Source organism: Amyelois transitella, chromosome Z (genome assembly GCF_032362555.1).
Source record: "Amyelois transitella isolate CPQ chromosome Z, ilAmyTran1.1, whole genome shotgun sequence".
Classification (NCBI taxonomy): Eukaryota; Metazoa; Arthropoda; class Insecta; order Lepidoptera; family Pyralidae; genus Amyelois; species Amyelois transitella.
Window position 1 is genome coordinate 2,163,820 of NC_083535.1, and position 15,322 is coordinate 2,179,141.

At 36.4% G+C, this 15,322-nt stretch overlaps 1 protein-coding gene across 1 annotated transcript in view; it reads left to right on the forward strand.

Annotated features, from left to right (window-relative positions):
* Positions 1-15,322, forward strand: part of LOC106130487 (activated Cdc42 kinase-like) — a 29,325-nt gene that overhangs the window by 8,324 nt on the left and 5,679 nt on the right. Inside the window, exons 9-20 of the mRNA XM_060953733.1 lie at positions 131-262; positions 824-921; positions 2,966-3,059; positions 7,052-7,220; positions 8,104-8,186; positions 8,982-9,080; positions 9,737-9,802; positions 10,234-10,320; positions 12,642-12,682; positions 13,277-13,402; positions 14,202-14,332; positions 15,223-15,278. Coding sequence (XP_060809716.1) covers positions 131-262; positions 824-921; positions 2,966-3,059; positions 7,052-7,220; positions 8,104-8,186; positions 8,982-9,080; positions 9,737-9,802; positions 10,234-10,320; positions 12,642-12,682; positions 13,277-13,402; positions 14,202-14,332; positions 15,223-15,278 — 1,182 coding nt within the window. The remainder of the gene's footprint in view (positions 1-130; positions 263-823; positions 922-2,965; positions 3,060-7,051; positions 7,221-8,103; positions 8,187-8,981; positions 9,081-9,736; positions 9,803-10,233; positions 10,321-12,641; positions 12,683-13,276; positions 13,403-14,201; positions 14,333-15,222; positions 15,279-15,322) is intronic.

The window sequence follows — 15,322 nt, forward strand, 5'->3', positions numbered from 1 at the left end:
TCAATAAGTGATACCTTGTATCCATTTTTGAAAATAAATCTATTCTATTCTGTTATTGAATTACAGAGAGGACTTATGATTTTGTTATTGAATTACAGAGAGGACTTATGACTTTTTTATTGAATTACAGAGATTGGAAAGACCGGAGTGCTGCCCCGAAGCGTATTACACGACGATGTTGGAATGTTGGTCGCAAGACTCCAACGACAGGCCAAAGTTCAAAGACTTGGGGCCTAAACTGAGGGAAATAAGGCCGGAACAGGTACCCTATATAACATCATTTCGTTTTTGTAACTGCGTTATGCAAAAATCGACTTAATGGCTGACTGACTTATATACGTCATAATGATATAAAAGTTTCTAATGTATACATATTTTTTGTAATGTATTGTTCTTAAGAAGATTGCTGGAAAAATTTTTTGAAGTGTATATTATAATGGTGCATAAAAATCACGTCTTCATCCCCAATGGGGTAGACAGAGCCAAAAAGCGTCGCAAAGACTGAAAGGTCACGTTTAGTTGGGTGGCTTGGAGGTGGAATTGAGATTCAAATAGATTCATTTTAAAACCTTTTTGCCGTTTGATTTGCGATACTAAAGAGTAGGACCACTCCATCTCTATTCCATGGATGTCGTAAAAGGCAACTAAGGGATATTCTTATTATTAAAAAAACATGTGCTTCTTCTTGAAGGCGATGGAATAGCAACCTGTCACTATTTAAATCTCAATTATATTATTCAGTGGCCTTCAGGTTAAAACTGTTGGCTCTGTCCGCCCCGCAAGGGATATGGACGTGATATTAAGTATGTATGTTTCTTTACAGGTGCAAGCGACAATGAATTTTCAAAAGCCGGAAGATGGGAGACGCAGTAACTTTCTTGATTATAAGTCTGGTCAATTGATTACTGTTATTGGGAAAGAGTGAGTATTTTTTATGTAATTAAAATGATACTGAAAGCCGTAAAGAAATTAATTAAGTCTTTAATATTTATGTTATCTTGACCAATATTTAAATGCGTAAGGTTTTTAATTTTGCTAGTTTTTTTTTCATGGTACAACCACTAAACTGATTTTCGTGAAATTTTGTGTACCCACTTATAAAATAGTTATGAAAAGGATATAGGGTATTATTAGAAGATTTTGTTTTGGTTGATTTTAATTAATATACGTAAATATTATTTGTTTTTATTTTTTACGGAGAAAAGGATTAATTATTTATTAGATTAAAACCATTAACAGGAACGTGACCTTTTATCACGTTCCTGTTAATGATGGAATTAATTTTTTTTTGCTACCGTGGAACATTTCAGAAAAATAGGTAGAGGCCTGCGTAACTTCCGAAGTTCTATTTTATATCTGTATTAAATTTCGTGAAAATCAAGTTTATTCGTTACAAACATACAAAAATAGAAATGTTTTTAATTTAATTAATTTGATTAATGTGAACAAGCAATAGGTAATTCAGTTGAAACGTTATTTCTTTGTTTGTTCACTCCATTCGGTGCCCTGGGTTCTGGAACCCCGCACCCGCTGCCCCCACAATAAGGGCCGGTCGGGCGGCGGAAACGGGATTCCGCTGCCTGGCGAAACGGCCCTGGGTTGAAGGCGCGCTTGTGCCAGGCGCGCCCTCCCCTAGCGGGCGGCGTAATGTAGAGAGTAATATAAGCATATAGCAAAAGTACCTATCTATATGCTTTCATTACTAACTAGCGACCCGCCCCGGCTTCGCACGGGTGCAAAATTATTAATGTTATTATACATAAAAACCTTCCTCTTGAATCACTCTACCTGTTACAAAAAACCGCGTCAAAATCCGTTGCGTAATTTTAAAGATTTAAGCATACAGACAAACAGACTAAAATAGCGACTTCGTTTTATACTATGTAGTGATACGCAATGAACGCATAATAGGTATGTAAATTCACATTTAAAAAGTATAAAATAAAAAAAAAAACTATTCAACTATTGTATATGCATAATGGCAAATATGAAATGATATTCGAAATGTCTTATAATTATGTCATTACATAATTATAAGAAATGTCTTGCAATTATGTCATTACATAATTATAAGACATTCCTAAAAAAATTTGAATTTTAAACAAATTATGAGAAAAAGATTACATTTTGTTTCTTTATTTGTTACCAATTGAACTGAAAACTACTAAACCTATAAAGAAAATAAAATAAAGAAAGCTTAAATCACCAGAATTAAGAAAGACATTTTTTCGAAAAATCCCGCAATGAAAAGAAAATCTGAAATTTAGTACGAAACTGCATTTAATAAATTAGTAGCATAACAAGAATTAAAATACGTATACATACATATGTATAGTCACGTCTATATCCCTTGCGCGAGAACCAACAGTCTCGAAAAGACTGAAGTCACGTTCAGTTCAAATAATTAAAAATCTCATTAATTCTTGTTTTAATAAAACCAATCGTTCGCCGCAAACTGAAATTAAACCTCGTGATCACTTTCATTATTTTTCAAAATTGTGTTAATCTCAAACATTAGATAACTGAGTTCACAAATGCCCTACAAACTTAAAAGTATTCATAACTGTCTCTTCATGCAACCTCGTCGGTTACGGGTACTCTTGACCAGACCTTTTGCTAGAACGTCTCCGACTGCTACGATTATTAGGATGTGGATGAAGCCAAAGAAGTGTGCAGGGATCGTGGCAAGTGGAAAGATGTGGTCTCTGCCTACACCTCCGGGAAAGAAACGCGATTTATGTCATGTAATGTTAAACGTATTCAAATATACTTTACACTATACATACCTACATACATAAAAAACGCCTCTTTCCCGGAGGGATAGGCAGAGACTACATCTTTCCACTTGCCACGATCTCTGCATACTTCCTTCGCTTCGGGTAGGTACTCTTGACCTGCCCTTTCCAGGACGTCCTTATAACTATATTATGTGATATGTAATTTATTTCATTTCTTTCTCTTCTAGAAACATGACTAAATGCTCTATGTGGTACGGCGTTCTTCCGGGCGGGGCTTGTGGCTTGTTTGACCCCGCGCAGACAAAACCTTACGTCAAAGAGGTCAGTATTCAATTCCATTGGAACATGATTAAATTTTCATATAATATTCATTTTTGGGTCTCGTATTAAATTTCTTTGGGCTGTGCTTATGTACATTTTCATATCTTATTTTATAGTTGGGCTGTATTTTATTTCTCTCATTTGGGTTATGACTCTCATGTCGTGGTTGTTTTAAAAATAATTATTTGTTTTTTTGCGAAATGATGTTTTAAGACACTATTTTAGCTTTATAAAAGTATTAGTTCAAAGTTATACAAATTTATTCGCTTTATCAAGTTAATCGAGGTGAAAAAAATAATTACAGTACTGAACAGCCCTACCGACGATTAAATAAATCAAAACATTACTACTTAACTCATAAAACAACATTTCGCAACTTATCCAAGAAAAAGTACTTAGCCACACACTTGTATGAGAATCAAAAAGGAAAAGACTACGTTAGAATTTTACCCATTTATTCACTCTTTTATAATTGGCCTCATAACGAAGAGATTAATAAGAAACATGCCATTCCACTGGGGCTGCTCACGAACCATAAAGCAATAGTTTCGCCACTGCTTTTTTATCGTCAACAAACTATGTGAACAGCCCGAACACGTGATTTTCCTCTTTCATTCATACATAGTGTGTGGCTTCCATTATACCATCACGATCTCACCGCATCCCCACTGTCACCAGAAACCGCTATCACTGGCGTCACTATCCCCCCACCCGACTCGCGCTCGCTCTCTCCGCTCGTCCCTACTCCGCTCGGATGTCAAACGTCACACGTATACTGGCAAGCGGAGCATACAACGCAACATGATATCCAGTCCTCAGGGGGACGTGAAACACACGGGTCACGTGGGACTGGACGGGGCGTATTTCGGAGATATCTCGTTCCTGGACCCCGCTGGATGCGTAAGTATTTTTATAGGTAATTTTATAACGTTTTTGAAGACTCTTTTTAGGGTCCACTTCGACTTTTTGGATCCCGCTGCATGTGTAAGTATATCTTGGATACAACTAGGGTAATTACTTGGTTAAGGTCAAGTTACCATCACTCTCCGATGTCAAATGCCATACGTATACTGGCAAGAGGAGCATACAACGCAACATGATATCCAGTCCTCAGGGGGACGTGAAACACACGGGTCACGTGGGGCTGGACGGGGCGTATTTCGGCGATATCTCGTTCCTGGACCCAGCTGGATGCGTAAGTATTTTTATAGGTAATTTTATAGCGTTTTTGAAGACTCTTTTTAGGGATGTCAAACGTCACACGTATACTGGCAAGAGGAGCATACAACGCAACATGATATCCAGTCCTCAGGGGGACGTGAAACACACGGGTCACGTGGGGCTGGACGGGGCGTATTTCGGAGATATCTCGTTCCTGGACCCAGCTGGATGCGTAAGTATTTTTTTATAGGTAATTTTATAGCGTTTTTGAAGACTCTTTTTAGGGATGTCAAACGTCACACGTATACTGGCAAGCGGAGCATACAACGCAACATGATATCCAGTCCTCAGGGGGACGTGAAACACACGGGTCACGTGGGGCTGGACGGGGCGTATTTCGGAGATATCTCGTTCCTGGACCCAGCTGGATGCGTAAGTATTTTTTTATAGGTAATTTTATAGCGTTTTTGAAGACTCTTTTTAGGGATGTCAAACGTCACACGTATACTGGCAAGCGGAGCATACAACGCAACATGATATCCAGTCCTCAGGGGGACGTGAAACACACGGGTCACGTGGGGCTGGACGGGGCGTATTTCGGAGATATCTCGTTCCTGGACCCAGCTGGATGCGTAAGTATTTTTATAGGTAATTTTATAGCGTTTTTGAAGACTCTTTTTAGGGATGTCAAACGTCACACGTATACTGGCAAGCGGAGCATACAACGCAACATGATATCCAGTCCTCGGGGGGACGTGAAACACACGGGTCACGTGGGCCTGGACGGGGCGTATTTCGGAGATATCTCGTTCCTGGACCCAGCTGGATGCGTAAGTATTTTTATAGGTAATTTTATAGCGTTTTTGAAGACTCTTTTTAGGGATGTCAAACGTCACACGTATACTGGCAAGCGGAGCATACAACGCAACATGATATCCAGTCCTCGGGGGGACGTGAAACACACGGGTCACGTGGGCCTGGACGGGGCGTATTTCGGAGATATCTCGTTCCTGGACCCAGCTGGATGCGTAAGTATTTTTATAGGTAATTTTATAGCGTTTTTGAAGACTCTTTTTAGGGATGTCAAACGTCACACGTATACTGGCAAGCGGAGCATACAACGCAACATGATATCCAGTCCTCGGGGGGACGTGAAACACACGGGTCACGTGGGCCTGGACGGGGCGTATTTCGGAGATATCTCGTTCCTGGACCCAGCTGGATGCGTAAGTATTTTTATAGGTAATTTTATAGCGTTTTTGAAGACTCTTTTTAGGGATGTCAAACGTCACACGTATAGGTACTGGCAAGCGGAGCATACAACGCAACATGATATCCAGTCCTCAGGGGGACGTGAAACACACGGGTCACGTGGGACTGGACGGGGCGTATTTCGGTGATATCTCGTTCCTGGACCCAGCTGGATGCGTAAGTATTTTATAGGTAATTTTATAGCGTTTTTGAAGACTCTTTTTAGGGATGTCAAACGTCACACGTATACTGGCAAGAGGAGCATACAACGCAACATGATATCCAGTCCTCAGGGGGACGTGAAACACACGGGTCACGTGGGACTGGACGGGGCGTATTTCGGTGATATCTCGTTCCTGGACCCAGCTGGATGCGTAAGTATTTTTATAGGTAATTTTATAGCGTTTTTGAAGACTCTTTTTATAGGGGCCACTTGGACTTTTTGGATCTCGCTGGATGTGTGAGTATATATTGGATACTACTAGGGTAATAACTTGGTTAAGGTCAAGTAACCCCCACTCCGCTCCGTTGTTAAATGCCAAAGGTATACTGGAAAGAGGGCGATACAACGCAACATGATATCCAGTCCGCAAGGAGACGTCGAACACACGAGCCATGTAAGACTAACCAGTCTTACATGCCACTACAGAGCTTATTTTGAGGCGAAAAAATTTCTGGCCTCACACCAAAGATGATATGTGTACCAAAAGTCTTAAAAATGAAAAAGCTGCACACTGACTCCGTGAAAAAGTCGGAATGCGGATACAGGGCTACATGCAAAAATGAAAGGGAGCGGCCAATTAACATAAAAACAACCTTCTGTTCATTTCAATAAGATACCACATAAAAATAATTTTCAACGTTATTAACTATTCTTGGACCGTGATTAAACGCGGGCCCTGGGCTCGTGACGTATGACCAAGACATGATTAATTTAATTCTCATGTAAGCGGCTTCGTGTTTAAGACTGAAATTTATTAAACTTTATTTTTTCTTATACATTTAAGATCTTTTTCAATATGATTTCTTTTTACATTTCATTGGCGGCAATATCCATACTTCTGCCGTATGACTTTGGGATGGATCATATCATTTCAACATTAATTGGTAGCTGTTTTTCTTCATGTTTAATTTATTGATTACATAAACATATGCATAAATCAATACTTCACTCCATTTTTCAATAGCCAATTTAATGACAAGCTTTTCACCAGCCTGAACTTAGAAATCATCTCGGCGCACTCATATGCTCTTACGTCTGGTATTTCTATTGGTTTGTTTGTCAGTTAACAAAAATGCATGTGTTTTATATGTTAAGATTTTACTTAGGAGGAGAAGACGAACTAAGGCAAAGATTATGATTAACAATAATTTATTGTACAATGTATCGTTAAAACTACTGATTTTGAAGATCTACAATTTTAATCAAATATTACATTAAGCCATACAGCTAATCGTGGATTTTCAGTCTTTTCGAGACTGTTTGTTCTGTCTACCCCATTAAGACGTGATTAAGTATGTAATAAATATAAAATAACTTGATTGTGAAATCTTAAGAATATTCTTCACATCACACACAGCCGCCTCGCCAAATCGTGACGCCATACAAACCTTCGGAGGACTTGGAACAAGTGCCGCTGATCAATCCGAACTCGCCCTCCCATCTCAGCGGGGCCACGTGCACGCCGCCTTACCCTCTGCTCAGCCCCAGGCACTCCAACCGGGACTGTGATGAGGTGGATCTGCCATGTGAGTAATATAAAAATTAAATTAAAAAAATTTGTTTATTTTCTCTCCACATGGCCTAGTTACCTGTAGTTCAGGTCCGACCGAATCTTTTTCAGGAACTAGCCTCCCAGCAAAGATCTTTAATAACCAATTAGCTATAAGTAGTTAAGTTAGCTTAAGTTTGATCTTTGTAAAGAGGAAATAAACGAATTTTGAATTTGAATTTGAATTGACATAGGTGAATATAGGTAAGTACAGATTTATGTTGTAAAACCAATAGTGGAGAGAACTGGTGCTTGAGCTAGGTAGGATTAAACCTCCTGTATTACAAGTCACCAGGCTCTCTCACATCTAACGATACATAACTAAGTAAAATTTACATGGCAAAGAAAAAAAAAAAGAAATATGAATTGTGTTGACTTCTTGTAGCCAAATCGTGACGAACTGTGCAAATCTTTAGAAGGCTTGGTATCTTTTTTCTCTGTTGAGGCTAAGTTAGACTCCAAATAAGATTTCCGTTAGGTGGAACTGTCATGTAAGTAATATACATGTACATAAAATCACACCTCTTTCCCGGTGGGGTCTAGACAGAAACTACATCATTTCACTTGCCTCGTTCTTGCATACTTTTTTAGTTTCATCCTCATACCTGTTCATTGCATGAAGCTCATCAGGTTTAGTGCAATTCTGTAGAAATTAACAGAAATTATTATTATGTAGCAGACGACATAATTCGTTTCGTGTGTTTAAAGAAAAAAATAGTCAGGCAAAGGGGTTGTTTTGTGAGTTGTGTGTGTTGTTGGGTGAATTTTATACTCGTGCTAATAAAATGTCGAATTCTACTTTCTAGGAGATTTGTTATCCATTGTTTATTTTTGGAACTATATAAATGGACCATTTTCAGATCCCGAGACGAGAAATAAGAGCCTTAAGAAATGTCACAAGTCCATTTCAGAGCCAACCACGAGTAAAAGTCTGTTGAATAAGGTAAGATTTTACAAATAATTAAATGCGTTTACATAGTAATTACTTACGGCATAGTGTAAAATAATTTAAATGAGAGCCAGTTACCTGGTGTAATGTGATATAGTTATTGAAGAAATTAAGTGTTTCCGGCAATTCAAAATAGGATCACTCCGTATTTTTACTTTCCCCTGGATTGCGACATCCGTTGGAAATATGTAGAGTGGTCCTATTAAAGGCGACTAAGGGTATTGCTATTAAACACGGGATTCTTTTTGTGAGCGATGGACTATAGCAACATGTCAATATTGGAATCTCAATTGCAACATAAAGCCATAAAGCTGTACGTTGCCGTTCAGTCTTTGCTAGAATGTTGACCCTATCCACCCTGTAAGAGATATAGACGTGATTATATGTACGTAAGAATTAAAAATGGAGTATGAAAAATACCCCACTTCAAAATAATGAAATCGAGAACTTAGTGTATAGGTATGGTTTCCGGCACCAATAAAAAAAGAATAGGACCACTCCATCTTGTTCCCATGGATGTCGTAAAAGGCGACTAAGAAACTTGGGATTCTTATTTTAGGCGATGGGGTAGCAACCTGTCACTATTTGAATCTCAATACTATCATTAAGCCAAGTCTTTACAAGAAGTGATTATATGTATGTATGATAACTTTGTGATATCAAATGAAATAAAATAAAATAAAACTACCATAAAAGAAAAAATATATTTGCTTGTAAATAAGTACAACCACTTGGGGATTTACCAAGTTAAATTTTTTCAAGCATTTTCTTTTGTTGCAATTTCACCAGGTGAAATGTGCAACTTTGGGGCGTTCAAATAAGACTGATGACTCATCGTACAAAGCTGATGAGGTGCACGAGTATCATGAAATATCGGACACCGATACTGTAAGTATATGAAACAGGATCGTGTTATTTTTTTTTATTTAAGAGCTCAATGGGTGAATAGGTAACTTGCCCGGTTAAAATGCGTGTGCGCAGGGAGGCAAAGGTAATTCGGCCATGTACCAATGACTATTTTAGAAGTTATGTAAATTAGTTTGATTACTAACCGACTTACGGTGAGGGAAAACATCGTGAGGAAACCTGCAAATTCAGGAAACTGGATGTTAAACCACGATCGATCTAATACGGGTTCGGTTTTCCTGCAATGGTTGCGGAGGTCAGATGGGAGTCGCTTCTTGTTCAAAAAATTCAAAATTCAAATTCAAAATTTTTATTCATTTCTATAGGATACTATATATCGCTTAATAATTGTCAAAACGTATGGTTTAACAACATTGGTTGACGTCAAATAAATTACTTAAAAACTAAGTTTACTGCCGCTTCCAAGGCGTCAGTGCAGAAGAAGCGGTAACAAACTGCACTGCAGCATTTTCTTGTAAAAACCTGACTTACCCAATCTAGGATCCGTGGTCAAGGCATACCCCGGCCTCCTCTGCAGAGTGGTGAGCATGCAACCGGGACTAAAGCCAGGAGGAAGAAGAATAGTATAGTTTGTTGTTTTGGGTGATATGTATTTAAATATTTGTCCTTGTCAACAGGAGAGTACAGCCACAGATCATGCAAGGCCGGAGAACTTAGTATTACCGGAGAGTCCTGGCATTCCGGTAAGAGAAAAAAATATATATAAATCTTACATTATACTTGTGGCTGGCAATCCATTGAAGTTCCTTGTAGAACCACTAGTTCTTGTTCTGCCACCAAGTAGTGTGACCATAGAGTTTTAAGATTATTGGGACCTGGGAACACTAGTCAAAAATTATTTGCAAAAAATTAAAATTATATATTTTACTTTGCACATTTAATTTAATGCATTGTTGGCTGTTCGCGATAATTTTTTCTATATTTTTTAAATTTTCACTCGCCGATGAAATAAATTTTATAGGTATTGGCCATTGGGTATTTGGATGAGATCATTGTTAATGGATCAAAGTACAAGCGTTCATAAGCAGGGAAAATGATTGATTTTTGTTATATTGAGGTGTTTTACAAAAAAACGCCTTTTGAGAAAAAATAATAAGAATATCTTTATTTACAGAAAGCTTACGCGGATTTTAGTCAAAGTTTGTTAGACGAAATGGAACTTATGTTTCGAAGCTTGGACGGTCGGCGGAAAGATGAATATGTAAGTATTACTTTTTATTTATTAATAAGACTTTTCCTCGGATTTATTTATTTTGTGGGTATTTTCTTTTTCGGCAGATTACACGGATTGAGTTAGCCTCGAAGTAGGTTCGAGACTTGTGTTACGAGATACTACATTAAAAATACTATATTTTATAATAAATACTTATAAAGAAAACATCCAAGATTCAATTCAATCAGAGAAAGTTCGTTTCTCATCATGCCATGGCCGGGATTCGAACCCGGGTCCTCCGGTGTCATAGACAAGCGCACTACCGCTGCGCTCTAGATAGACTTTGCTCCTTTTTATCATTAAGTCTCTATCTCTGAGTCAAAAAGTTAAAGTTCACTCTTGTTCCTTCTGGATTTTGGAGGTAGGATTCCAACTTGTGCCTCTCTACGCATAACGCAATTGAACCGTACACCTTACCGATTCCACCATAGACGCTCAAAAAGTTCTTTATTGTAATAAATCGGTATAATTTAAGATATTAAAATAGATGGCATATTGTGTATGATGTGTCGTGTCACGTCTTGCATCGCATAGAATTAAATATACTCAGAATTTAGTAGAACGATGAAAACAAAACGCGCTTTGATGGTGTGTTACATTAACACTTTCTATAATATCGATAATATAGAATTATGCGCGGGAAAAAATTTATAAAAATATTTGGTGTTTCAGTACTCGGACGACGATTTGGATGTGTATGGTGTCACGATGGCCAAGAGCTATAACAGGCATAGACTATTTCCTATTTAAGACAATGAAGTTAACGTCTCTGGTCGTCTAATTCACCAAAATTTCTTATAATATTATTAATATTTTTTTCATTGCGAAGCGGTAAGAAAACGCAACGGTTTGATAGTAGTTTATTTTGACAAATTTGTAGTTTATCGATATTATCTTAGTTTGTGGGATTTTAGAGATCATTCATATGTTTGTCAGTTATTTATCGCATACACCGAAACATCGTTAATGATTCACGTACCTTGATAGTCGTAGTGGTGTTGTAGTGTAATGCTTTTTTGTGAATTTTAATGTGTACCTTCTAAAATTTTTCCAAAATATTCAATGTCAAAAAAATTATTCCTTTTTTAAGAATAAAAAAAGATATTCTTATGAAGTTTATGTTCTCAAACGTTATTTGTAGGTAGATTTTGTACATGAACATACAAAGATTTTGTTTTGATTTTCCTTGCAAAAATTGTTAAAATAATTATCATATTTAGATAGTGTATCTTCCATTGAAATTATATTACATAAATTTGTCTTACAAAAATATTGTATTTATCCTCTTATTTAAATTCAAACTATTGTAGTAATATTTATTTCCATATATCAATTCTAACCTACAGTTCAACCAATATTATCAATGGCAAATTATCATGTTATGATATTTATCTCGCCCGTACACCGTGTCCTAATAAAAGATACAAATGTCTAGACTTCAGACAGCCTTTTGTCACGAATCTGTCTAGACTAGCATACTTTATAAATAACATAATCATGTCACCAAATTTTTCCATCTAAAAGCTTATATAATAGAAAAAAATGTTGTTGGGACATCAATACTTCTTTTCATATGACACAAATATATCTTGTTACTTATTAGCTGCTGTTGGGTAAAGATACATTTTTTGTTTTTGATATTCTAGGTTTCTTATATGTCGTAAAAAAGGCTAGTATTTCCGTACTAGGTTATAGGCTAAAGGTGGCTTTAAAAGAATAAAATTTAATATACATCTTTGTGCCTGAAGTGACATAACCCACTTTCAGGCAAAGGACAAAGTAGAGTAAAACAAAAAAAATATAAGTATATAATCCATTTCTTTAGTAAAATTTTTTTTTATTGAAACATACATTTGTCAATTATAGTGTTGTTAATACCATATTTAATAAGAATAACATTTAAATATATGATTTAATTTCGCATTTTGTTCTCACGGCTATAAATTAATTATTAATGTATGCAAACGGGAATTAACGTGAATATATATTTTTTCCTCACGTTTCGACGGGGTTCCACCAACCGTGGTGGTCACAGATTAAAAAAAATGTGTACATTAATTATCATGCAACGCGAAAGTACAAATTAATTATAAAATATATTTTTTTACAAAATGACGCGTCATGATTGTAAACATTTATTTCAGTTCGTAAATATCTGGCCTGTAGATATTAAATAGAAATAGTTGTGTGATTGTGGTAGTAACATCATTTCTCATAAGAATTACACACTTTTTCATTATAAATACTTGGAACTTATGAGTACATTAAAATTTGTCTTAATTGTTCTAAAATAGAATTCTCCTTTTCAGGGATCATCAAGTAAACCTTTTGACATCGACAGCGCTATAAGGCAAGTATATTTATTAATATAATAATTTTCTAAACATTGGCTATACCTGATAGACCAATTTAAAATAAGAATCTCTTTTCCTTTTGTTTCCTTCCCCTCTATCTAGATACAAATTAATATTACCATGACTTAATACGGGTTAGGTTCCCCTGCAAAGGTAACTGAACCTGACTCACCCAATCCATGATCATGGTCAAAGCGTACCCTGGGCTCCCCTCCAAAGAGGTAAAATGTTACCAGGACTAATGCCTATAAGAATTATACATACATAAAGATAGATTGATAATTCATTTATTTGATTTGCTACGCACAATTAAAATTTCCTATGAAATACAAATAAAATCACGCCTATTTCCCGAAAGGACTCACCCTCTAGACTCTGCATCTTTGCACTTGCCCCGATCTCTGCATACTTATTTCGCTTCACCTACATTTATAACTGCACATTCAAGCTCGGCGGTTTCCAGGACGTTCTTAATTTGATCAAGGTTTAGACATTTCCACTCCTACCTTTCATTTCATACTCTCCTTGTACAATTTTCTTGGTCAACCTGTTTTCATTCACCCTCATATTAATATGTTTATTTTTAATAGGTCTCACACGTTGAATAAGTTGGAGAGGAAAAAGGGTAACCATACAGGTACCATGAAGCCCATGTCAGCTCACGATGAGAAGACCCTGGACACGGCAGTAGCTATGGCCAATGAAATTACAACCAAGTAAGTTATTATTTATTTATTGTAATAATAACAATTACATTTTGTAAAATACAATAATATAATGTACTTTCAAGTATTTTTCAAGACTGTTGGCTCTGTCTACCCCGCAAGGGATATAGACGTGACCATATGTATGTATGTTCAAGTATTTTTCCAATTGCAATGGATATGCATTAAAATCTTATTTACCTATATTAATAAGTTTGGTACATACGTCATACATATAGTCACGTCTATATCTCTTGCGGGGTAGACTGAGCCTACAGTCTAGAAAAGACTGAAAGGCCACGCTCAGCTGTATGTTATTGTTTGTCACCAGGCTGTATCTCAACAACCATGATAGAAAGTTGAAACTTTCACAAATTATGTATTTCCGTTACCACTATGACAACAAATACAAAAATAATAATAAAAAAATATAAAGGGGGAATTTGTTTCGTATTTTTGTGATTAATATTAATAAAGGTAACATGTAGACATATAAAATTTTGCCTGTCTATTTTCTTTCAAAATAAATAATTTTATACCGATACAGTTATTATTAAAGGAGGGCCAATACAACAAACGTAATTTTTAAGCAATTTTTTGTGACGATTATAATAAACAGGTAGAAACAGAACGTTACTGAAATATAAAAATATATACATATATATAGTTTAGTAACAAACGCGATAATGGTACGGAACCCTAAATGCGCGAGTCCGACTCACACTTGCCCTTGATTTTATTATTAAACGACATATTTTAATTAGCTACAGAACGCACAGTTTTGTATATGTCATTCTCGATGTTCCACCAGGTCTATGAACGACTTGGACGGCGACAACAAACTACCCAATTCGCCCAGCGACAAGTCCAAGTTCCACTTCAAGTTTCCACTGGTGTCTCTCCACCATAACGCCGTCAACGACGCTGATAAAGAAGCAGCTGGTGAGTAAGCATTTGTCTTATTATAATATTACTCTAGCTGTACCCGTGGCATAGTTATATTGGGCGTCATTGAAGAACTCAAGGATGAATAATTTCCTCCGTTTTTTTTTTTCACATTTTCCATTATTTTTCACCCCTAATAGTTGCAGCGTAATGGTATGATATAGCCTAAAGCTTTCCTCGATAACTGCTCTATTTAACACAAAAAAAAAATTTCAATTCGAACCAGTAGTTCTTGAGATTAGCGCGTTCAAACAAACAAACTCTTCAGCTTTATAATATTAGTATAGATTATCTACATATATATAATCACGTCTATATAACTTGGGTAAGAAGGTTGAAATGACTGATAGGCCACGTTCAGCTGGTTGGCTTAATGATAGAATTGAGATTAAAATAGTGACAGGTTGCTAGCCCATCGACTAAAAGAAGAATCCCAAGTTTAAAAGCCTCTTTAGAGTAGTTAGGATGCAACTTCGACTTATGCCAGAAGAATTTTTTTATAATTAGATTATCCATATCTCTCCCATGGATGTCGTAAAAGGCGACTAAGTGATAGGCTTATAAACTTGGGATTCTTCTTTTAGGCGACGGACTGGTAACCTGTCTATATAAATCTCAATTGTATCATCTATCAAACAGCTGTGCGTGGCTATTCAGTATTTTCGGGACTGTTGGCTCTGTCTACCCCGCAAGGGATATAGACGTGATTATATGTATGTATGTTTGGTATTATACACTGAATTCTTTCGGGATAAAGGTTTTTAAAAAATTAAAGTAGCGCTTCGGGTTACTGTATATTATAATATTACAAATAATGAAAAAATGCTTGTATGAATTATTTTGTTAATACAAGTCTTTTTTAATAATTTGTGTTAATTTTATTACAGCTAAACAAGAGCGGCGTAATTTCAGCGAGGAAGCGAATAGTGTTCCAGACATTCAGGTCAGTACATACGAGTACAACATTTTATTTTTTTAATTTATCAT